Consider the following 24,209-nt stretch of genomic DNA (forward strand, 5'->3'; position numbering starts at 1 on the left):
CATGCATACATTATTTGGTGTGTAATATAACTGCTAATATAACTCTGGATATGTATAATCACAATGTAGCAAATTAGCTTAGCTCTATGAAATATTAATAATCAATAATAACTTGTTATAATTGATCATAAATATTTGGATCAGTTAATATAATTAACTTAATGTAGTAAGTTAATATTACAATCAACCCACCTGTTCAAAATGGGGGAGTGACAGAATGGAATCTATGAAAAGAACCATCAGCATATCATTTTCAGAGCACCTCATTAACTTGATACTTGCATGGGTTGTGCAGTGGATACAATTCTTGAAGTGGTTGAAAATTGAAGTTGTTGATGGTTCCGAGAGTGTCAAACATGGAAGTTGTAATCGTAATCCTGTCAGCCCTGGGCCAGAGATCAAGGCATCCAAGGAGTGAGGAAGTAGATGGCTGCCCAGTAATGGAAAAGTTGCAGTTTTCCTCTGAGTTGGAGAGTGAAGGCCTAGCAGGCTGTGTTCGCAGCCTGCCGGGCCTTCAGAAGACTTTTAGTACAGCATCATCTTCTCATCAGGATTTCAGGAAGGACCAAGAGAAGGGCTTGTGTAGATGCTATTTGAAGTGTGAGAAAGGTCCAACCTTTAAGGGTTGAGTCACTCAACCAATTAGAAAGGGGGATTTCCAAACGGGAGGTTCCTCGTTGGTATGATTTACATTCAAAACAAAAATGGTGCTAAATAGCACTGAAAGTGGTTCATTGGCTTGTAATCATAGGGGGACCATTTTAAAGTGTGTATGTCAGGTTAAATGTGTAATTATGATTAACACAAAATAGTTAGGGGAAATACACGTTTGACAAGTTTATGTATTGTTTTGTATGTTTTTCGATACCTAAAGGCAGAATATAAGATGAAAAAATTAATTATTTTCACTGCTCACTTAAAGGGCACCTATTATGGAATTTTGAAATTTACCTTTCATGTAGTGTGTAACATAGATCTAAGTGAACAAAAACATCCTGCAAAGTTTGAAATATGAAAGTGCACCGTATATAAAGTTATTGTCTTTCAAAAGTAAGAGTCGACTCTGAGTCATTTTTATGAATCGTTAGAAGACCGAAGCTTTTTCTCTGACTAGATGACGTCAACTTGTCAAGTTATTTGAATACGATACGCCCACTTATTGCGCTCCAAGGCCAGGGAAAACTAACGTGAAAACATCATGGCGACGAGATGCTGTGTTCTGAAGTGCGACTCAAAAGCCAACTTTTTTCATCTGCCCAAGGAGGAGCATTTGAAGACTAAGTGGCTACAATTCATATAACTATACCACAGAAGTATAGTCCAAGCCTTGTGCTTTGTTCGCGCCATTTAGAAGACGATTGCTTTTTAAATGCAATCAAGCTTGGATTCGTGAGCCGGCTGATATTGAAGGAAGGTTCATTTCTAAGTGTATTTGCATCAGCTTCCTCCTCCGTATCACAACCTGTAAGTGTTATTAATAATTGTTGCTTTTATGTTTTATGTAGCATGCTTAATTATTAATTTGTTTGTTGTGTAAGCACCGTTTAGCTTTCAGGTCTTCAATGACAATTGTATTGAGATATGTGAAGTGTTTGTCGTTGTTTTCGGAGTTGTCTTAAAGAATAGAATATAATACCTCGTAGTAACGTAACTGCATTTTTTTTTAGTAAAAACGTTATGTTTATGCATCGGGCTAATGCAAACAAAGACTGGTTGTGCTTTTACAATATGAACTCTGGGCTATGCTCGCTAACATAACATTAAATTCTTTATCTTATTTTTAGTTTTTTACTACAAACTACAAAGCAGTGGACTATAATCATTATTATAACACGATTTAATTGATAAAAGCATCATTGTACTCCGTGTTAAACAATAAGTATTATCTCTGTAAACACTGCTGGGTCATCTGACCAATCGCAGATTAGCGTCGCACAAAGGAGGGGTTTGGAAAAATGAGTCGTTGAACGAATCATTTGGGAGTCGGTGAGCAAATCAGGTAAAAATAAATGGATATTATACGAAAACAAAAGTGTTTTTTGACATTGCATGCACGTAAAACTGTTGTTGGGGACTCCCAAAACAACATTAGGAACATTTTAAATGTCATAATAGGTGCCCTTTAAAACTGCTCCTCCCCCAAACGAATCGCTTGACGTCATACGAGGGAGAAATGTCTCCCCAGGTCGCTGAGCTGTGTTGATAATTGTACGAGTTATTTAAGTTAGGTAGTTAGTATACGCAGGTGTATTTTCACGATGGTGAATTACTGCGTTTGTGCTGTGTGCAAAAAACACCATTAAAACCGGTCACAGAGTCCACTGTGTTCCGTGCCTGGGTCAACTTTGTTTAGACCAAACGCACTGACTTCAGTGCTGCTTCGGTATCCAAGACTTCGGTCATTTGCAGCGCCCATTTCACTGAGAAGGACTACACGGTTGGAGATCTCATGAGTTATAAAATGGGATTTAAAAACCGAGTGAGACTGGTAGTTCATACGGTGCCTACGGTGTATGCTACTGTAGTAGAAGCAGTCGATGGCGCTCTCTCTCTCTCTCTCTCTCTCTCTCTCTCTCTCTCTCTCTCTCTCTCTCTCTCTCACACACACACACACACACACACACACACACACACACACACACACACACACACACACACCAACCAACATATTCCAGCATTGCAATCTTGACATCGCAGCCTGTTCATTACAGCCACGGAGCTTCAGAGCTAAGGCGGAGCTACAGATTAGGTGTCCCTACATAACCCGCGTATAACAGTAGTTCTGCATTAATTAATTTGCACGCAAGTTTTATTTATTTTTATACCGTGTATTCTCCGTGTATATTCATGCACCGAACCGTGACGCCCTTACCGTTTCGGTTCAATAATACATGTACCGTTTCACCTCTAAGTTATGCCTATACTTACCAGACACCTGACCAACTCTCCACTGGTTCTCTTCTTCACACCAGATATTTATGTTTCTTCGATAGGAATTTTTTACATTTCTGTTTGGCTCCTCATCTATCTCACGCCTGGGAGGCTCAAAATTGTATGGCTGTGGGCCATCGTATAGGTTTGAGGGGGATTTTGGATCTCCTCAGACTCAAAACTCTCCATACTTGAATATAACTTTGTTGGCACGTCTCCCTCTTCTGACGTTACAGCTCAGCTGTGTTTTAAAAATACGATCTTGACAGAAATTGCTATAAAGCTTATTGTAGGGCAGTTACAGTAATAATTTTAATGATAATTACATTTTCACTCGAACATCTAAACCTTATTTAATATCTCTAAAAAAAAAGTAACCTGACATACACACTTTAAGTGCCATATAGCACCTCACCTTTGTCAAATGGTGCTATGTAGAACCATAAGAGCACCTTAATCACCCCAAAGAACCGCTGAAGAACAGCTGAAGAACCGCTGAAGAACCAAACTGGGCTTAACAGGTTCTTAAAATGGCAGTGGTGCTATATAGCACCATAAGCACTGCAAAGAACCCCTGAAGAACCGCTGAAGAACCACTTTTTTTTAGAGTGTATGACCTTTTGTTTTAAGGGTGGTCAGACATGGGCCTTCTTGTTCGTGTCCATTTATACTAAGATAGATATAATAGTTATAGATATAACTAACACTGCATTCTATGAGAAGGTGATGTACACTAAAGTGTGAGTCATTACATGAGGATTAATTAGATTGGAGACACAATACAGGTGGGGTTACACTGACCGTTGGTTCTATCATAAAATACATAGTATCACAGACAATAGTATCAACAGACACTACACAAGACAGTAAATCATTCATACAGTAGATTGGGGTGCAGGTTCTTTTACAGATCAGTTCGTGCAAAAATGATTCTTTAACAGTAATAAAACCAACCTTTCTGATCGTAGTCATGGTAACCAAGACCTTCTTGTCCTAGTTGGGGGATGGGACCCCAGATCCCGGAGTGAGTTTTAAAGATTGTTTGGTACATATACCAAATAATTGTGTCTGATTTGTCTCAGTCGTTACAACAAATATATTGACTATCATAAAATGTTTTAAACAGCGTTTCCAAACTAATGATAGCTGAGAAAGTTCTGTATAAATTATGACTGATTAACATATATATATATATATATATATATATATATATATATATATATATATATATATATATATATAAATTATGATGGAATTTTATGTATAATTTCCAGCCTCATGTTACACAACTTAGATCTTTATCTGAGACGGTAAAGCTTTGAGGATCAGCATATTTATTGGTGTATTGAAAAGTCTTTTGTATTGTAATAAATTTGTTTAATTTCGAGTGCCTTAATCTACCCAAGGAAACTCTTTCTGTCGAGAGAAAATGAAAGTTACAGCATGGAAAACTTTTCCTCAAAATGAACAAACTGTGATTCTAAATAGGAGGATTTAACTGTCCTGGGATACATTTATATCATTCTCTTTTTCTCTTTTCAGATGACTTGAATCATGAAGCCTCTGGATCATTTCTGGATGGGCCCACTTCACCCTCCTCAACCCATCTGTTGGGTGGCTTCCTTTTGACAGACAGGAATCCTGCCTCCATAATCCAATCAGATTCAACAGGCTTGTCAAAGGGAACCAGAGAACAACCAGCATTTTCCTCCATACTTGCATTACTTGCCAGCACAGCCCAAAAGCCTCCCGAACACCCATTGGAAATTGTTGTGCGTGACAACAAAACACACCAATGGCTTTCAAATCGGTCTTTGGAGAGAGTGGAGTCTTTATTCACTCCTCCATTTTCTGTGCTGAGCAGCATTCAATCCTCCAGCTCAGGTTTGTTTCCCTGCATGCTGCTTGAGACTAATTCTCTCAACCTGCCTTTAATATATCGTACACTTAATGTAGCTGTTACTGGGGTTAAACGGACTAGTCAATCAGGGATACGTTTCCCAAAAGCATAAGTGGTTATGGTTGCAAGTTCCGTTGAACCAACATAGTTCAACGATTCAGTGTTTCCCAAAACCATAGTCCCAACGAACATTCGCAAACAGCATTGAAAACTTACGTGGCTGGAACTTAAGCTCTCAACATGTGGTTAGAAGCATAGTTTCTTGTATGGAAAGCTTTTTGAATTGGACTACTTGAAAAACCCTGCTTGCATTTTAATGCATTGTATTTTTAGGGCTTGCATTTTTATGGGCTGAAATTCAACATTGTTGTATATTTAAGCTGTGAATATTTAAATTCAAAACATTTCACACACGTTTTCATTCTAAAAAAAATCAATAATCCATATTCTTGTTTTTATGTGGCTCTTGGGCACAATAAGTAAGTTAACATGCAGTACATTCTACATGTTTCATTCCTTGAAAAAATAAATAATAATAATACAATTTATTTATTATTTATTTATTGAAATGTATTTATATATATATATATATATCAGTGGAGACTGCTGGTCTTTCAAAGAGGGGAAGCTCATTTTCGGCCTACATCATAAAAATGGTCCAAAACTTCCATCAAAATATGTGTATCTTAATGTCAAAACATTAGGTAATTAAACATAATTTTATTACGTTTAGTAAAAACATGTTACAATGTTTACATGGTACACTGTAGGCTACTGATTTTATTATTGCTTGACACACGATTTCATTTCAATTCAATTTTATTATTTTGATTTGATTCGGATCTTGATTCAATATCGATTCATTTGGATAAATATTAGGTAGCCTAACTTACATTCATTATTTTTTTCAAGAAAAAAAAATCTCATCTAATGCTGTAAACATACAGAAAGCCCTGTCAGCTGGTATTATTATTAAAGGTTAGCTAAATAACAACTCAAATTAAATATAATACAAATATAATATAAATATGTCATACAGTGCACATATTTAGCAAAATACTCCTCTCTGTAGCTAATTTTTCTAGCCAACTAACGTGCAATGGTTAATAAATGGCTTTCTTGATCCTGAGGTAACGTACGTTAAACAGTCTAAACGTTGTGACATTTTTCTCCAGCTGTTTTATTGACCTCTTTCCGCGTTGAAAAACACTGATTGCTCAATACTAAGTATGAGGCATACATTTTGGTAAGTTGTACTTGATCTTTCAACATGCTGATTCGTGTTTATTTATTATTTACTAGTTGTAAAGAGTGAGAGATGATCTGTCACGTCACATTTACAAGTGCTAAAGCGATATTTATTGTTTGAATTTCGTAATACAATTTACAGAATCGGAGAGCTGAGAATTTGCTTATCAAAAGTAACCTTCTCTTTGTTGTCTGTCAGTGTCAGTCTCCCTGCGTGAGAAAAGCGTTTTTCAGTTTACTTTTCACTGAGCTCGAATAGCTTCAGCTATTGACAGAAATTCTGAGAATCAAAAGGAGATGACAGACCCTCCAATCACCACGCAGACGCCCGGAGTCCGGGCCCGCCCACTTCTCCATTCCCACCAGAGACGCTGAGCGCCCGTGGGCGGGACATAATCGCAGCATTTATCCAATGACCGTCTAGTTTCGGAGCACTGAAAAAAACTGTTCAAAGCAGCCCCATTGAAGTCAATGGACGCTCGGCTTCAACAGAAAAATGCACTGTGACGCTACGGGAATGAATGAGAAGGAAATCGAGTCAGCTGACCAGCTGCTGATTCTGAACGAACTCGTCTTCGAGATGAACGTGTTCTAAAGCATTTTTAGTCAATAAAATGTTAACAAAATAGTACATATATTTGACCATTAATTGTTGACATTATAGGGGAAGCCGAGCTTCCCTTGCAGTCTTAAAGAAATCGCCACTGATATATATATATATATATATATATATATATATATATATATTCCTGTCAGGGAATGGAGGTTACAATAGTAACCGAAACGTTCCCTATTTGTCACTCACTTAAATGTACTGTAAATGTAGTGACATTTGGGGTCTCGATGACACCACAACAAGCTGAACCGTGGCTACAAGGTTTTAGCTGTGCAGATGTTGGCAATGTTGGCTTGCTAATAAGTACACTCGCAACGTTGTAACCTTCACAACTCCCCACATAAGCCATGTAGTCCAGAAAGAACAGTACTTTGAGTAGGTCTCTTCAGCCAGTCTTTTGACTATTTCTCCCCCCCTGGGTGGAGAATGGGTGGAACTCACCCCTGATGTACAGGGGTGAGTTCCACTCTAACGACTGTTCAATTATAAATTTGGTACGTGCATGATCGATCTTTGCGAAACCCAGCCTGTTGGTTGGTAAGGTGTCAACTGGGTCTTTCATTCTGTTCATCAGAACCCTATTGAATACTTTCCCCGACACTGATAGCAGCGTGATCCCTCTGTAATTTGTGCATTTGCTAATGTCTCTCTTCGAAATCTTGTTAAGATATCCCTCTTTCCAGTCAGCTGGTGTATGTTCCTCTTCCCAGATCTTCTTAAATAGTGGGTAGAGCATTCCCACTGTTGTTTCTATGTCCGACTTCAGCGCCTCAGCTGGGATGCTGTCTGGTCCTGCTGCTTTACCATTCCTGAGCTGATTGATGGCCATCCTAATTTCTTCTCTTGTGGGTGGGCTGTCCTATATAGACAGGTAGGTACGTTTCGGCAGGTTCGATGTCTGGTGGATTTTTCGGTGTTGGTCTATTCAAGAGTTCTTTGAAGTATTCTTTCCACCTGTTTCTCTGATCTTGGTCACCCATGATTGGTTTTCATTCTTTGTCTTTGACCGGGAGTTCAGGTCTACTCTGCCCTACTAAGGCAAAAGACCTTAACTAGAGTGTGAAACTGAGAAAAATGACTTTAAAGTTATCTCAATGTCCTGACCTGAATTGAGTTATAGGTATAATAGTGTAATTTTCACATTTTGCAGTGTATACCTGTATTAACCTATCTACAAAAAATTGTGAACTCAAATTTGACCTTTGACCTTTCGGAAGTTACTGTATTCTGCCTCAGCATTGCCCACAAAATGACAATCGGTCATACCAAGGCAAAATACCTTAACTATTCTATTTTATAGCACAATGTTATGATAACTTAAATAAGTTTTATCAATAAAGTAAAGACATAGAACCAGTTAATTTGTAGTGCATTGACAATAGTTTTATATAATTTGTTTATAAAATAAATTAATAAAAAGACAAAAAGACCTTGAGATGTTTGGTAATTGTACCTAAATTAATTTACTATATTTCAGATCAATATATTTGTGTCCCTTCAAATTTTAATTAACACAAACTTTATTCTAATCTGAATTATAAATAATTAATTTCTGTATAAAATAATACCATTAAAAACTTTCTTTTTTAATCAATGTAGAATGAGTAACTTAAAAATAAACAGAAATAGAATGGGGGAATGTATTAATTAATTCGTGGCCACAATAAATATATTTTTTGTATGCATGTCATGTGCAGTAATTTCTCATTTCTCTGTAATTTCTTGTGTGCAAGAATTTATTGTTATTTTTTGCACCCCGCGGCTGCCCTAAAACTATGCCGTCATTGTTTAATGACGCTGCGTACAAACGCTGCATCGTAGCGCCAAATTAAAAAAAGAAAACTGTGTGTGAGAGGTAATTTTTCTTCAGCGGAGCACTCATTTTTTAAAGCTCAAGCTAATAAAAAATCAATTGCGGAGCACCTTGTCACAGAACAGACTACCTTTTTCATTGAGAATGAGAATGCATAAATCCGTGAATTAAACACCAAGGACATCGTGGATGAATTTGCCGAAAGAAAGACCTGGATTATCCAACTAAAATTAGTGAGTAGGTTTGTGCTTTTACATTTTGGGATGCTGTGTCAAGATCGTTTACGCACCGAGTCTATTTTTGCTGTGCTGCGCATGGTTCGTGGTCAAAATGAACACGGATTGAGATAAAAATATAGTAATCTCACCATAATTCAATTAAATTATACTGCTATTTTTCACAGCCATTTTCTTTTTAACTTTTAAGCCCGGGGTAATTAAAGCAAGAAAATCTACACATCACCTCAACAACGCAACATAATGGATGTAGCCTACTCGTCTCTTCATGGAGGTGGAAAAACAAGTTCTTTGTGACCCACAATTTTTCTTTAAAAAAAGACTTAAATGCAAAAGAAAAGGTATGATAAAGCTGTTTTTGTCAATTGTATGTTTTAATTTAAAATGTTTGCGATGTTAACATAAGGCATGCATGTTTATTCCTAAATGTTTTGTCACTTGCTTGACCAACTTAATATATAAATCTATATAGAAGTAATGCATTGAATAATTCGTTTGTAAAGTGTATTGAATTTAAATGTGAATACATCTGTGAAAGAGTGTTGACCATGTACAAATAGAATCACAATGTTAAAACTTTTTTTATATTATTTTATAAAAGATGCTGATCATAAAAATAGTGATTTGAGATAAAAAAAAATAGAGAATAAATGTTGGTAGCCTACAGCCGTAGATCAGTTGCGCACTGCAAATGCAGCATATGTGAAAGCACAATATATGCATGCTGGCAAACGCACCGCAACACGCGCCACATACGCACTGCACACGGAGTAGGCCTATGTGTGAAACAGTTTTACTGTTCCGTTCTGGTTGTGGAAAGTTGTTGGGTAGTGTTTTTTTATGGTATTGTTTGGTATGGTATTTTTTATTTTATTTTTAATGCTACAGTGAACGTCTATAAATGTCTCTTCGATGTACTTGGAAGGCGGGGTTAGGGCATACCTGTTTTGGATTTGAAAATAAGGGAAATTTTTCGGTGCCCACCACAAGCAGTCCCACCACCCCAACCAAGCTCCAGTATCCCTTACATTTTAAGACAGGTGTTATAGCCCAAATGAAAACACAAAAGGGTATATATGAAGTGCATTTATTTAAAGGCTTATTTGCATATTTTCTGTTCATTTAACATTGCTTGTCTTTACATTTTATTTTCATTCCACATTCTTTTTATTTCATATTGCTTTTCCTTTACAGTTTTTCTTTTCATTTCACATAACTTTTCTTTACTCTTTTAGTGAGTTATTGTACACATTTGTTGCAGACTTTGCATTCTTTAAGACTGTTTTGGAAGGAGTGTATTTGTGGGCTGGGCCAAAGTGGTTCATTTTACATGAGAGTAGAGTGCAAACAGTTCTGTTGTCTAATGTCATCCTATTCTCTGTAACAATCTTTCATACCATGCTAAATACTCTTTCTGAACTTGCATTACTATGTGGAATGCACAGTAAAGCCTTCATAAGTTTCGGCAGCTCACTGAACATCATGTCCTTTCCTATCATGCCCCAGAATCTGTCGATTCTGTCTTCTTGGGGGAGTTCCTTACTATCTGTCACCTGATAGTCTGTGAATTCCTCTCTCATCTTATCCTCTTTCAGCCTCAACTGAGGGAACAGGGCCCCTAGCCTTTCCACTGTAAAGTAAAACAAGTGTTTGACTAAACATTGCAGATCTAAACAAGTATCAAGTATACTGAGCCAATTATTTGTTTGGTTATCAATGGGGAACTGTCCCTCAGAGGATGCTGTTATGATGCAATGTAAAGCCCTTTATAAAATTGCCTTGCCTTGCCTATCATCAATAGGCTTTATGCACAGCTGCACTACTTCCTGAACTTAAAGGTGGGTTATGTAATTCTCTTTTTTGACAATTTTTTAAAATCACTTGAAATCCTATTCCTAACCCCCTTACAGCCACTGAGTTAGAAGCACTGAAATGAAAATGTATTAATTTAATCATCTGTGGAACGGGCAGGACATGAAATACTCCAGCCAATCATTTCCAAGACCACCTAGAATCATTGGACAGTAAGTGTGTCAATCAAACAGTCGTATCATACCCCCCTCCCCATCCATGTTCTTCGAATGGGTGGAGTCAGGGCCAGTGTAGGAGGAAAGAAGGTAGGACCATTTGAGTTGTGTATTTTCAAAATCTGCTTGCAGTTTTGCGACTTACATACCCCACCTTTAAGCCAGCTCCTTTATTTCATGTCTTACATTATTGGACAAACTGATTAATCCAGGTGTGTCTGACCATCGCTAGGGTGGTTGCTAGGGTAAGTAGTGGAGCTGGGCATAAAGCCTATTGGAAACTCTTTCTATTATCTACCTGTCCCTGGAGTTATGTTAAGACGAGCTGCAGGGTCCAGCACTTTCAGGTCCCTCAGGAGTGGATGGTCAAGGGGAAAGGAGGAGAACATCTTCTTAAGAACTGCCTCATAGAAGTTTCTCACAGTTCTACAACAGCATAAGAGTGAAAAAAATTCATTAGTGGTAATTTTTTTAGGCACACTACAGCCTATACTGTCAAAAGATAATATCATAATATAACTACTGGGTAATATACTCACTGGAAGATTTTCTTCTCGGCTGACACAGGGAGCTCAGCGCTTCTCATGAATGTCTTTGTGTCTGCTCCGATAAAGAGATCTTCATCAGCCAACTGATGTCCATCTCCATACTCCACCTCCCTGAGAGGTACACCCACGATTGCCCTAGCTGGTAAGAGGTAGCCCAGGATCCTCTTTATCAGCCTGCTCATTTCCTCTTCAAGTTTGTGAATTTGTACTCCCTCTGACTGCAGATATTATCAATGGTCACAACAAAATAACAGTGAAATAAGATTGCTACAATAAGAACAAACATTTAATTATATACTATTATTCACTCAATCATTCAATATCATTGACACCCACCTGGAAGGCAATGTTAAATTCAGACAAAGGCTTAAGGGCAGCACTCAGGAACAGGAAGTAGGTCTTCACGATTGGATCACGCAGATGGCTTGCCAGATCACGCACTTTCACACTCCTCTCCACCTCTTCATGACTGTTAAAGTAGGCCTACAGTACATAGAGATACAGGGTGGCAATACATATATATATATATATATAGCATAGTAAACTGTGTAGATATCTGCTGAGTGGAGTTACCATCCTACCTGTAGTGCATCCCACTGGTTCAGCACCCTCTGGATGCAGGTTAACAGACTCAGCCATCTGGTGCTGCAGTACCTGAGGAGCTTCAGGTGGTCTGAATCAGTGAAGTCTACAAACTCTTTGTAGACTTCACATCTTTTTGCACTGAGAGATAGAAAATTACTCTGTTAATGGTTGGAATTGTGAGTGTGTGTAAAGAATATGAACTGCAGGCCTACTAGGCTACCTTGTTCATGAGTTAGCCACATGCAATGTTGTTACATTGTAACACACACAACATTAGGCGAGAGAAATAGCAGGCCTATATGTATGCATTTACCTTTTATCAAAGTGAGTGTATATCCCCACCAGGATGTCTTCCACTGGTACCTGGGCTGCTCTGATGCCACAGCCAGTGGCCAGCTGTACCAGGTGGCAGATGCAGCCAAGGTCCTGGACGTGAGGCTGGCTGGTCTTCAGTCTACTGATGACCGAGTTATGGCGGCCTTTCATAACACTCGCATTATCAGAGTTAAAGGCAATCAGGTTATCCCATGGGATGCCTCTTTTTCTATTGGAAACAGGAAATAATGCCACAAAACGTCTCAGACTAAATGTAAGGTTGTAATTAAATGCAATCTACTAAACATATCAACAACACAGTGCAGTTCCCCTTACCTTAATGCTTCACTAAGCTTTTCATACAGATTTTCTGCATTTCCTATATTGCATATAGGCATCTCCAGGAATCTTGTAGCGACCTGCAGAGTGGTCTCATCGTAGAGTCTTGTCAGGATGACAAATTCTTTGTCTGTTTTTCGGTTGTTCGATTCGTCGCACATCAGTGAAAAGGGCTGAGATCGGCATGTTTTGGCCAACTCGTCCTCTAGTTCTGCTGCTATGGCACCTGTTGAATGTCCAGTAATTAGCTAGTAAGTTAGCCTACAACATGCATGCCATGGGTTAATAATGCTCATGTAAGAATATTCAAACACATTTCAAACCCATTATTTAATAATTTTTTTATACCGTTTTAGCAAACACATAGTAGCCCAGTAAGAAAGATAGGTTGCTATATGGCTAGCTAACTTACCTTTGATGATTTGAGTAGCCTTAGTTTTTCCCGTTGAGTATTTTCGTGCAATAGCAGAGTCCGGGAACATGTCAGCTACACCCTTGTTGAAGTCGTCGTGGAAGGAGAAAGGAATGTTGTTTTTGGCACACAGCATTGCCATTTTTACCTCTGCACGTGTGACCTGGTCTGCCTCGGTGGCATTTCTCGTCACGAATCCTGACATCGCCTAGGCATGTTTTTGTGCCTCTAGCCTGCGCTTGTGCTTGGCGGATTTCTCATGCTGACAGACATCATTCCTTCCCCCGTGTGAGATGCTAAAGTCGCAGTTACAAAACTTACAAAACGCGTGACTGTCCCCCACCCTGCTCCTCTTCAGAAAATTAAATTCGCTGTCCCATTGATCGCGATATTTACACAAGGGTTTTGTTTTTTTGGCAGGAGTGCCTTCCGTCACTGTTGTTACGTCCATTATCCGTCTCGGTTTTGTTTTTTTCCCGCGTTGTGTCACTCATCATCTGACCTCACACACAAACCTCGCGACAACTGCCACCTACAGTACTGTAGGCTTATGTGTAGGCTACTGCAGATGGCAGTTATCGCGAGGCTAGAGCTCAGATTGGAAATGTTTTTTTTTTTTTTTTACTCCGGTGTTATTATTTTTTTATAACGCAGGTTAAAATACGGGAGATTTACGGGAAAATACTAATACGGGAGGACGGCGGGAAAGAAGGGTAAAATACGGGACTTTCCCGGCCAAAACGGGATACTTGACAGGTATGGGTTAGGGGGTCCCATATACATTTGTTTGCATATGGGCCCGGGACTGACTTGCTACGCCACTGAAAAGCATCTGTTTAAGCTATTAAGCTTATTTAATTTTGTCAAAGAAGAACTTTTACTTTAAATAAATGTTCTTTTAAAAGAATGTACATATAATACATATAATCACGCTTAACACTGATAATTCGAATAATTGTAATTTGACTATCAGGTGCGGATTTGGGTGCGGAAAGAGAAAATCATATTTTCGGGTGGGTTACGGGTGGATGATTTATTTTTAACAGTGGATTCGGGTGACGTTAGAGCTGATCCACGCATCTCTAATCACTACATATAGAGAACATAGTCCAAGTACGGGCTGACCTAAAAAGGGCAAACATCAAGTACTGGGCCTGGCATCGAATTCCTCTGCAAATTCGACTGCTGCAGATTGCTGAAGGTTAAAGCACATCCAGGGTTAATTAGAGAAATCATGTGGACAAAAAAAGTGCACGTTATCACCTCAGAGAGGGGAAAGCCGCTGTGTGCGAGTGGTACAACCTGCCAGTTGCCCACAGCTTACCTGCTCGTACCTGACAAAACTGGCTCAACCCAGAGATTGTAAAGTCTTGCAAAGGTATTAGGTGTCAACCAGCCTACCGCTTTGCATATGTCTTTTGCAGATGTCTGCTGAAGCCCAGGAGGGTGCAACACTCCTCATAGAGTGTGCTTGTATTCCAAAAGTGCACTGCACACCCTGTGCCTGGTATGCCAAGGCAATGGAACCCACAAACCAGCTGACCAAACTCTGTTTGGAAACAGCTTTCTCCTTCTGCTGTCCCCCAAAACAGACAAAGAGCTGCTCAGCACTTCTAAAACTCTCCATGCGGTTCAAGTAAACACGCAGTACTGGACACAGCAAAGTTAAATACCCTGAATAATCAAATATCTAAATTAACACATAACCAATATTTATGGTTCATTCCTAATAAAAAACACAGTCTAAACTGAGGTAAATGAAGCGCAGAGCTAAAATAATATTTAAATTAAATTCTAATATATTAAGTGAATTTCAGGAGTGCTTAAAATACCAAACACGCATTATATCTTCGCTCATACCATTGGATTTTGTCGTTGGGCCAACGGGTGGTCCTTACACCTGCTACCGAGGTAAAGAAGATGCCATTGAACCTGGACGGGTGCCTGGTAAGCTGAATTGTATAGCTGAGTCTTACTGTCCTGATGAGCCAGCGTGACGGATCAGAAAGCGCTAACCAGGGCTCCAAACTGTACATTTTTGACATACCTGCTTTAGGGAACCGAAGCGGAGCATTGACCACCATGTCGGGAAGCTGTGCATCATGATCCTGTGGCTGTGGGTGTACAGGAACACCTACCATGCTCTGTAAACCCCAACCGGAACCGGCTGGTGAGGGGTTCCTTGACAGTGTTACTGAATAGGCCACCTTGCAAGATGGGGATATCAAGAAAGCAGACTTTGTCAACCTTCATCTCCGCAATATTGAGTCAGAGATGGCGCTCCTGGACCACCATGGTGGACATCGCCTGGTCGAGAGCCCACTCCGTAACTTTCGGTTTGCCGAACACAGTTCCTGCATAAATCCTGACTCAGAACTACCCTCACTCAGGTCTTAAGAGCTTTGGCCGGATGGACCTGCAGGATGGCCATAGCATGCAAGGCGAAGGTGGCCTGTCCAGCCGCACTGTAATCCTTCACCATTAGAGAGAAAGTGAACATACATGCCCTGGATGGGAGTCTGGGACGATTCTGCTGTTTTGCGGGCATAAATGTACCACAATTGCATGCTCCATCTGTGTAAACTCTGTATACCCCCTGGCTGCCCCACCGTCCAGGGTAGTGATGGTGGAAGAGCTCATGAAGCAGGCCCTGGCAGTAAAAGGGGCATTCCACGACTTCACAAGTTCTTCATGCTCTTCTGGGAAGAAGGGCACTGGTGCGGGGTGCGACTGTGAGTTGTGCCCGAACCCAGATACCAATAATCCAGCTGATAACGCTCGGGACCGGCCCGGAGGATAACACTGCAGGCTAATGCTCTAGGCGGCCGGGACATGCATGGTTGCTAACTCTCCCTATGGAGGATCCCTTTATCATTCTACAGATAAAGCATTGTTGAAAATTCATGTATCTACCCCGTAGTGATAAAATAAAATTCTGTATCAAATTTATAGGCAGGACAAGTAGTTTGTATAGGCTTGGTTTGTAGAGAATTACAAACATGCGCACATATATTCAAACGCACATAACTATAGAATTAATTATTGATGCGCACGTGAGCGCCATCAGCGTTTCTCACAGGTTCGCGTTTAAAGTCTGTGTAGAGAGAACGGTGTCGTCTTAGTGGCCCCTAATTTAATAACAAATTATCCTTTCGACGGAAGTGAATCAATCAAAACTAACTTTAGCTCGAAAATAACATTATTCAAGAACCGCTATAAAGCCAAAACAATCTGTTACCTTAAATTATACGTTTATCTCTGTAAAGCAGCTTTGAAACAATACACATTGTTAAAAGCGCTATATAAATGAAGATGACTTGACTTGACTTGAACTCTGCATCAAACTAAGCTACCACATTCGACAGTGGAAGTCCAGCAGAGTCTTCAGTGGAGTCTTCAGCGTCGGAAGGCATAAACCTGCCCGTCAATACTGCAATTGACAGTTCATCCTCTTCTCGAGCCCAGAATTAGAAATTTTGTTAGCTCTGAGATGAACCGCTTACCCATCTGAGAACTCGACTGGGTGCAAAATGCGTGACAAGGAATAGGATGTCCGTGAGGATTGACACGGCACAAAGGCTCCAATTGTTGCCCTTAAAGGAGAACTCCGGCGCAAAATGAACCTTTGTTCTAATTACACATTGTTACCTAGTCAACCGTTATCTGAGATTTGTTTTCATGATTATCGAATGTAAATAGTTTTATCTCTAAAAACAGTTTAGCCTATAACGCTAGTATATAGGGCATTGAGTAATGACAAATAAAAATCGCTAGTTAATACCACCAACAAGGCTCAAAATAGCCCCACACTAACACGGTAGCATAATGAGGGTCCCTACCTTCAAACCGAAGCATTGAGAACTTTGACAGTGTCCAGACAGTTTAATAAGAAGATATTTTATACATAGTCAACTTCGCGTAGCCATCTTTGAAAAACAGACTCTATCAGTCGACCTAGGAACGCCGATCCAAATGCGCTGAACTGTGTAGAATCTCATATGGTCCAGCGCATTTGGATCTGCGTTCCTAGATCGACTGATAGAGTCTGTTTTTCAAAGATGGCTACGCGAAGTTGACTGTATGTATAAAATATCTTCTTATTAAACTGTCTGGACACTGTCAAAGTTCTCAATGCTTCGGTTTGAAGGTAGGGACCCTCATTATGCTACCGTGTTAGTGTGGGGCTATTTTGAGCCTTGTTAGTGGTATTAACAAGCGATTTTTATTTGTCATTACTCAATGCCCTAATACTAGCGTTATACTAGCGTTATAGGCTAAACTGTTTTTAGAGATAAAACTATTTACATTCGATAATCATGAAAACAAATCTCAGATAACGTTTGACTAGGTAACAATGTGTAATTAGACCAAAGTTTCATTTTGCGCCGGAGTCCTCCTTTAAATTGCCCTCACTGATTGCTGCCGCACCCTTGTGTATAGCAGAAGGGCTGAGACGGAGAGCAAGTTGAGGTGAATCTCACTCTGGGCAGAAAAGGTCGCGTCCACAACGTTACCATGATCATGTTCTCGCAGTGAGAACACTGAACCCTTCTTGAATAAATCTGCTCTTTTTGGGAAATCTGCTGTTTTATTGCTGAAGTGCACAGGGGAGCTCTCTGCACTTAACTGTGCCTTAGAGAAGGGAGAGAGACCGCTGAAATGCTTTTTGTACACCAGTTTCGACAGAATATTTCCTTGTGTAGAGGTGAATGGAATGAGCGATGGTTATAAACACATGCACTCAGCACTGAAGAACAAATCTGAATGAGTGGATGCACGCCAGCTCCTTTTATACTCGTATGTCTGGGGGAGTGGCACATGCAAATTACACTCGCCAATTCTCATTAGCCTTTTCTCAAAGTATCAGAGGTGTCAGGGGCTCCCTATTGCGACCCCTAGTGTCACTATCGACACTTGTCGTGACAAATAGGGAACTAGGGTCTCCCACACCACCCTTTTACAACACACTGCTCGAGAAAGTGACAACATGGTTCTGATTTTTTTCCTGGAACACAGCATTTAATGTCTTATACATCTGGTCAAGCTACAGTATGACATATCCATCTTCCAACAGTTTGCTTCAGTGTTCTGAAGCAGTTGCGGGTTTTCTGCAGGTATTCGACCTGAAGCATGCATTCTCAACCTGAAGCACATTATTGATGCATTTGCTGTAAATTATTTATTTAGTGACCAAAACAAAGCTACCTGGAAATGCACTTAGAGAATAGAGACAACTGCCAGCTCAAATGTTCAAAATGGAGAGGCTGCCAGGACCACAGCGAAAAACAGGGGTCATTGAACACTCTGGACATTTATACTGCTTTTTATATCAAATACCAGATCAGAGACAGTTCAATTTATGCTAATGACTAGGCACTTTCAAAATACCTCTCAGAAGAGTTATGTTATGTCTCTCATTTTAGTAGATGACAGAGAGGTAGACAGAGCTATAGGATTCCATGACAGCATTGATATAGACTATAAATATGTAAATGGTTAAACTTAGTTTTTTAGCAATTAACATGTTTGCTTGTTTAATCTAAGAAGAATTATGTATTTGATTGATGTTGTTACTGTAAATGCAGCATTAGGTATTCTGAAGTGACACTGAACGCTTTGAAAAAAAGTCCCATACAGTTTACAGTAATTTTATAACAGCTAAGGGGGTTTTAGCTGCTCTGCTCTGTGTCGTGCCTAACAACACCTCCTAAAATCATTGTAATGGGACCTTTCTGGAAAAATAACGGATAATAAATAAATAAATTAATATTAGTCACATGAAATAAATATTATATATACCTAAAAGGATTCAAAAGCATTTGCGATTTGTTCATACCTGTACATATAATTCTAAGGTTTAGTTTACAGTGTCTATTGCACATTGGTAGTAGAGGAGATTCCCCTTTCCATATGTAAAGGCCTTTGAGTGCCGAGAAAAGTGATATATAAATATGTACATATTACTTCAATGTAAGTATTATTATTATTATTTTTATTATGTAAACATATGAAAATTGTATATAGTATATATATAGTATATAGTACTTGTCAAACGTTTGGAATAATTTGGAATCATTTAAATAAAGTATCTTATACCAAGGCTGCATTTACAGTATTTGATTGAAAATACAGTATAAACAGCAATTTTGTGAAAAACTATTACAATTTAAAATAATTGTTTTCTATTTTAATATATTTTGAAATGTAATGGCCTGTGATGTCAAAGTTAAATTTTCAGCAGCCATTACTCCAGTCTTCAATATCACATGATCTTTTTCATCATTCTAAAATGCTGATTTGATGCTCATAGCATAAAATATTCAATTAATGTCCTTATTACATTTTATACACTTCGTAACCATCATTGTTAACACAATTCTCACCATCATTGTCAACATAATCATTACTTCACATTCACCATCTTCATTGCTCTCTACAGTCACCTTCTCACCTCCCTTACCTCAAATATTTTGTTGTTTCAGTGTGGATATCTGAGCTGGTGGAACCTGTGGCCACATCCATAGTTGCAGATTCTAGGAGATACCCATCTGAGCAGGAAAACACAGCTCCACCCAGTAGACCTTCAGCTACAGCTGTGGACACACAACAAGAACGGCCAGACATTACAACTACTATCATATCTCAACGTACTACATTTACCAGCAATACTGTTACCACAACCAGCATCCCTTTTACAACAACCACAGATAAGATTAGCACTACCAAGTCATCGGCTGGTAAACGACACCCTAAAACATCTAGGACCACTATAAGAACTACAACTATTCTCCCAGAATCTCCAAAGACAACACCTAGAATCCCATCTGGTTCCACCTCAAAGCGTGCTAAATTGGACCCTCCAAAAGCTGCTGCTACTGAGGGCACACTGCTGGGATGTAACATCACGGACAAGATGTGGATCAAAACAGGTGTGATTGCTCAGAAGTCACTTAAAAACTTAAAACACTTTATTTACACTATAATGACAATTTGATCCAATGGACAATAAGAAACTTTGCAAATACATGTCTGCTTATTCTACTTACCTGAACCCTAACACCTAACCCTAACCTAACAGTCTCAATACTCAATACTTTTCTCTAATTATATTTATGGTTTGGTTCAAAGCCTACATTTTTATTTTATAGCCTATTTATCAAAAATATTTATTTACTAAAAGTGAAAATCATTCATTCAAAACATTTTTTTTTCAGTGTATAGTCGAGACCAGCTCTTTCGGGTTAAAGGGTAACTCTCGCCAAAATTGAACCTAGGCTCTTTTTGTTAATCTACCCGAGTCAAACATTCGTGTAAAAGCTTAATTAGAATGGAAACTGCACCTTTAAGTTTGACCGTATTTTCGTTTTCAGTCAAAATGCCTTTTGAATGGGAGTGAATGGGGCACTACAATGAGAGCATCAAAATCGCTATTTTAAAAACACTAAGGAGGCTCGAAACAACATGAAACTGTGCTTGAAGTATCACCAGGGGCTCTACACATGAACTCGAGCATTGACAACATTGTTTGTGTTCACAGAGAGTGTACACTAAAAATAAACAACTCATTGTGTTTCCGTCCGCCGGCATTTTGTCAGTCAAAAGTAGTCGATCTCCGAATGCAACGTAATGAACTGACTCCATATGAGGAAATGTCATGAACTTGTTATTCCAATTAAAGGCATGATAACTTAGACACTTAGCTCATGGCAATATGTCTAGGAAACAAGCTTTAGGCACTTTCCATATTTACTCTCCTCGTGTTATGTTGCATTCGTTGATCGACTTCTTTTGACTGACAAAATTCCAGCCACCTGAAACACTAGGGCCGTTTCTCAATACCAAGTATGCAAACTTCGGATTTGCGTCCTTCGTAGTTCAGACTTGCCAAGTTCGACTTAGGAGAACGAACTCCTGAGGACGAGAGGACGCAAGTCCAGTTATTCTGCAAATGGAACAGTGGCGTTCTTAATCGCGTCACTCCACACGCTCTGGCTACTCCGGTTATCTCTTTATGTATATTTTAGTCAACAATAAAACGAAATATGGTATCAAACAACACCCTGCCTCTTTTCATTTAAAAAAAATCTTAAACACATTAAATGGCCACACAAATGTGGTTCAGGCAACGTGTACATTGATTATCTTCACTGCATATATTTATAACAACACGAAATATAAAACACAACTCTGCTTCTTTTTGTTTTCATTTAAAAAATATGAAACATTATTGAACATTAAAACTGACATTTAAAAAACAGAGACGGGGTTGTGTCATTTTATTTTATCATACATGTACAGTGAAGAGAATGTATAATAAAATAAATATAAAATAAAATTACACAACCCTGACTCTTTTTGTTAAATGTCAGTTTTAATAATCTGATATCCAGTATAAAAGTATAAGTAAATAAAAATAAATAAAGCAAACAATTCAGTCAAACAAAAGTCAGCTTAAAATAGCCTAAAAATAGCTCAAGTTAAATAGCCTAAATATATAAAATGATGAAACTTCACTTTGCCTTCAGCCAAAACGATTTGCCATGGAACAAATTATAGATTAATGAGACCAAAGATCGCCCGCTAGATATACACAAGACAAATTATATCTCGTTTAACCAGTAGAGCCAGCGGCAAACATCAGAAGCACTAGCCGTGGAAAAGCTGTTCCAGTCGGGGTTATTGAGCGTTGAACACCCGGTGATCGCCTGGATCTCACAACTACGAAAACGTCAGATACATTTTTCAAATAGGCGCTATCTTTATAAATAAACCACAGATTTGAGCTTTAAACAACTACATTCTCAACTGAAACACTCTTAGAATTACATTTCGTGACACGATAACAGTAGTAACTTTCTTTTGATATTACGCGGGTTTTTATCCAGCTGTCATTGACGCTTGCTGGTGGTGCGGGATGCATTCTGGGATACCTGTCTGTCTCAAGTCTGCACAAGTCACCTCTACATGCATCCTCGGTACAAGGGGCGGATCAAGAACACATCCGGGGATTTGAACTGGAACAGTACTTGGGCAGCGACTGATGACGTTTCACAAGTCCACAAGAACACAAGTACAGACAAGAACGCATATTGAGAAACTGCCTAACTGATAAAGTGAGTCGTACAAAACCTTTCTTTTTAGCAAACTTTGTGTACACAAACAATGTTGTCGAGTTCACTTGTAGGGCCCCTGGTAATACTTCGAGCACAGTTTCATGTTGTTTTCGAGTCTCTTTAGTGTTTTAAAAATACATGTTGATGCTCTCATTGTAGTGAGACAACTTAAAAGTGGAGTTCCCTATCAGTCGGTCACTACTACGTAGGTCGTGACCGACCAATAGGAATCTCGCTAGAGAGCCGATCTACTTCGAGTGAAACTAAACGAGCCAATACACATTGGCGTGCAATCATTTGCATCAGCTGCGCAGCCTCGCAGCGCGGGTATATAACGAGCAGCTGGTGATTGCACTGTAGCTTTTTGCTTCGGAGCCAACCGATGCTGTTTAATCTATCTAATATTGAGTGATCAAACAACGAGCAAGCTCTTCAGGAAGATCTCTCGTGTCTGGTACGGGCGATACAGCGCAGCAGTGGGGTCGACTTTCTTTTGTTTTTGTGTTTCTGAGCAAAACAAAAAAGCTGTTTTCACAGCTGGTAACGGTGCGCCAAGAGCATTAAATAGCCGTTCTTACGGCTGGTAAGACCGCCGTGAAGAGAGACAGCGCACGACAGGTTGAACATTTCTGTCTGTGTCCGCTGCGACCGTTCCCCTGCGTGCTTCAGTACCAAGAAGAGCATTCACCTGAAAGAGCTTACATGGGTGTGAGTTGCGTCTTTCTAAAGATGACATTCCACCCGTGTGTTTCTGGATGCGGTCGTTTCCTGTCCTCACTGACGGCCACGATCACTGTCTCGCATGCCTGGGAAACATGTGAGACTGTGTTCGTGGGTGGTTCATGTTTTCGCACGGGAACATGACCACGTCGGCACGCCGGTTGACTCTGCTTTCTCCGGAAAGCTTGAGTCCCCTCTGTTGTTGGCCAGCCGCTGCTTGTGTGTGAAAGCACAGCTGCAGGTCTGCTCGACACTCTGGGACACCAGCGAGCTGCAGCGCGGGTTGTCACGGCGACCCAGCGCTCGCTCGGCGCTCTAGGTGCGCGGTCCCCATGTCTATTCTCCGTTGTAGCGCCCTCCCTGGTGGCCACCAGGAGAGGTCTACTTCAGTAGAATAGCTTGGGTGATCCTGAGAGCTGAGGGCTTCTCCTTCGGGGAACCAACCCCCTAGGGCCCCTCCCTCTCTAGCGCATCACAAGCTGTGCAGCTTCTGGATGAGATGGCTGGTCCTTCAACAAAAAAAAAAAAAAAAAAATGGAGGAACCTAGCATTTCATTCAAGGCTCCAGCTGAGGGCAGATGTCGATTGCTACATCGGAGAGAGGGGCTGTTTTGTTCTGGAAATGAGGATGATGTTAAGTTCCCACTGTAATAGTGTGTGTGCTTATGCTGAATCAGATTCAGAGCGGACAGCCATGCTTTCCCGGGTCTTTCTCGGACGTGCATTGAAAACTTAACAGTATGGAGCTATATTGGTGCCAAAAATATGGAACGCCAAAAGTGCCAAATTCTGCATAAAGTTTTCACCTCTCTCACTACCCTCGATAGTGGGGTGGCCGTGCCTCTGGCAGGCCACCTCTACCCTGCATGCGAGGCCAAGGCACTCTTATTGCACGAGGGTAGTTCTGAGCCGGGTTTGAGCTGCCCTTGTCGACTGACTGTGTTCAAGTCACAGTGCTGGCCCTCGATCAGACGATGTCCACCTTGGTGGTCCAGAAGCCCCCCTGGCTGTCCTTGTAGAGGTGTGAGAGCTCGTCAAAGTACGCTTTCTCGATGCTCCATCTCATAAGGTGGCCTTTTCAGCGACACTGTTGAGAACTGGCCCAGCAGTTCTCCACAGTCGGCAGCAGACTGAAGCGCTTACCCTGACGTACCACCAGAGTACCTCGTGGGCTGCCCCTCAGTCTACTCGTCGCCAAGGGTGTCATCCCCTGCAAAAAAGAGAAAACTCCGGCACAGCCTGCTCTACTGTGTCCGCTGCAGGAGGATGACACCACCCGTCTCAACCACTGTTTAAGTGTGACCCGGAGATGGGTGACCCGGAGATGGGTGGAGCTGCTCTCTCCCAGTAGAGGGCTGGGAAACTAATCTTTTGAGTCAAAATTCTGTTCCACCACTGGAGTCACA

At 40.1% G+C, this 24,209-nt stretch overlaps 2 protein-coding genes across 2 annotated transcripts in view; one reads left to right on the forward strand and one right to left on the reverse strand.

Annotated features, from left to right (window-relative positions):
* Positions 1 to 24,209, forward strand: part of kiaa1549lb (KIAA1549-like b) — a 163,359-nt gene that overhangs the window by 55,462 nt on the left and 83,688 nt on the right. Inside the window, exons 2-3 of the mRNA XM_079621652.1 lie at positions 4,474 to 4,815; positions 19,453 to 19,899. Of these exons, the coding sequence (XP_079477778.1) occupies positions 4,474 to 4,815; positions 19,453 to 19,899 (789 nt within the window). The remainder of the gene's footprint in view (positions 1 to 4,473; positions 4,816 to 19,452; positions 19,900 to 24,209) is intronic.
* On the reverse strand, positions 9,788 to 13,549 carry LOC307003354 (uncharacterized protein). The gene is made up of 7 exons (XM_079621654.1): positions 12,971 to 13,549; positions 12,556 to 12,784; positions 12,218 to 12,448; positions 11,901 to 12,042; positions 11,656 to 11,802; positions 11,311 to 11,537; positions 9,788 to 11,197 (listed from the first exon to the last, which is right to left on the reverse strand). Exons 1-7 carry the CDS (start codon positions 13,173 to 13,175, stop codon positions 11,062 to 11,064), a joined length of 1,317 nt encoding a protein of 438 aa, XP_079477780.1. The 5' UTR covers positions 13,176 to 13,549; the 3' UTR covers positions 9,788 to 11,061.

The sequence above is a fragment of the Phoxinus phoxinus genome (genome assembly GCF_949152265.1).
Source record: "Phoxinus phoxinus genome assembly, chromosome: 8".
Lineage (NCBI taxonomy): Eukaryota > Metazoa > Chordata > Actinopteri > Cypriniformes > Leuciscidae > Phoxinus > Phoxinus phoxinus.

Excerpts from the sequence above, each read along its gene's own strand:
- LOC307003354 (XM_079621654.1), bottom strand. The coding sequence starts at position 13,175 with ATGTCAGGATTCGTGACGAGAAATGCCACCGAGGCAGACCAGGTCACA. Across the intron at positions 12,043-12,217 it reads TACACTCACTTTGATAAAAG|TGCAAAAAGATGTGAAGTCT; the intron begins GTAAATGCATAC and ends TCTATCTCTCAG. Across the intron at positions 11,198-11,310 it reads GCCGAGAAGAAAATCTTCCA|AACTGTGAGAAACTTCTATG; the intron begins GTGAGTATATTA and ends ATGCTGTTGTAG.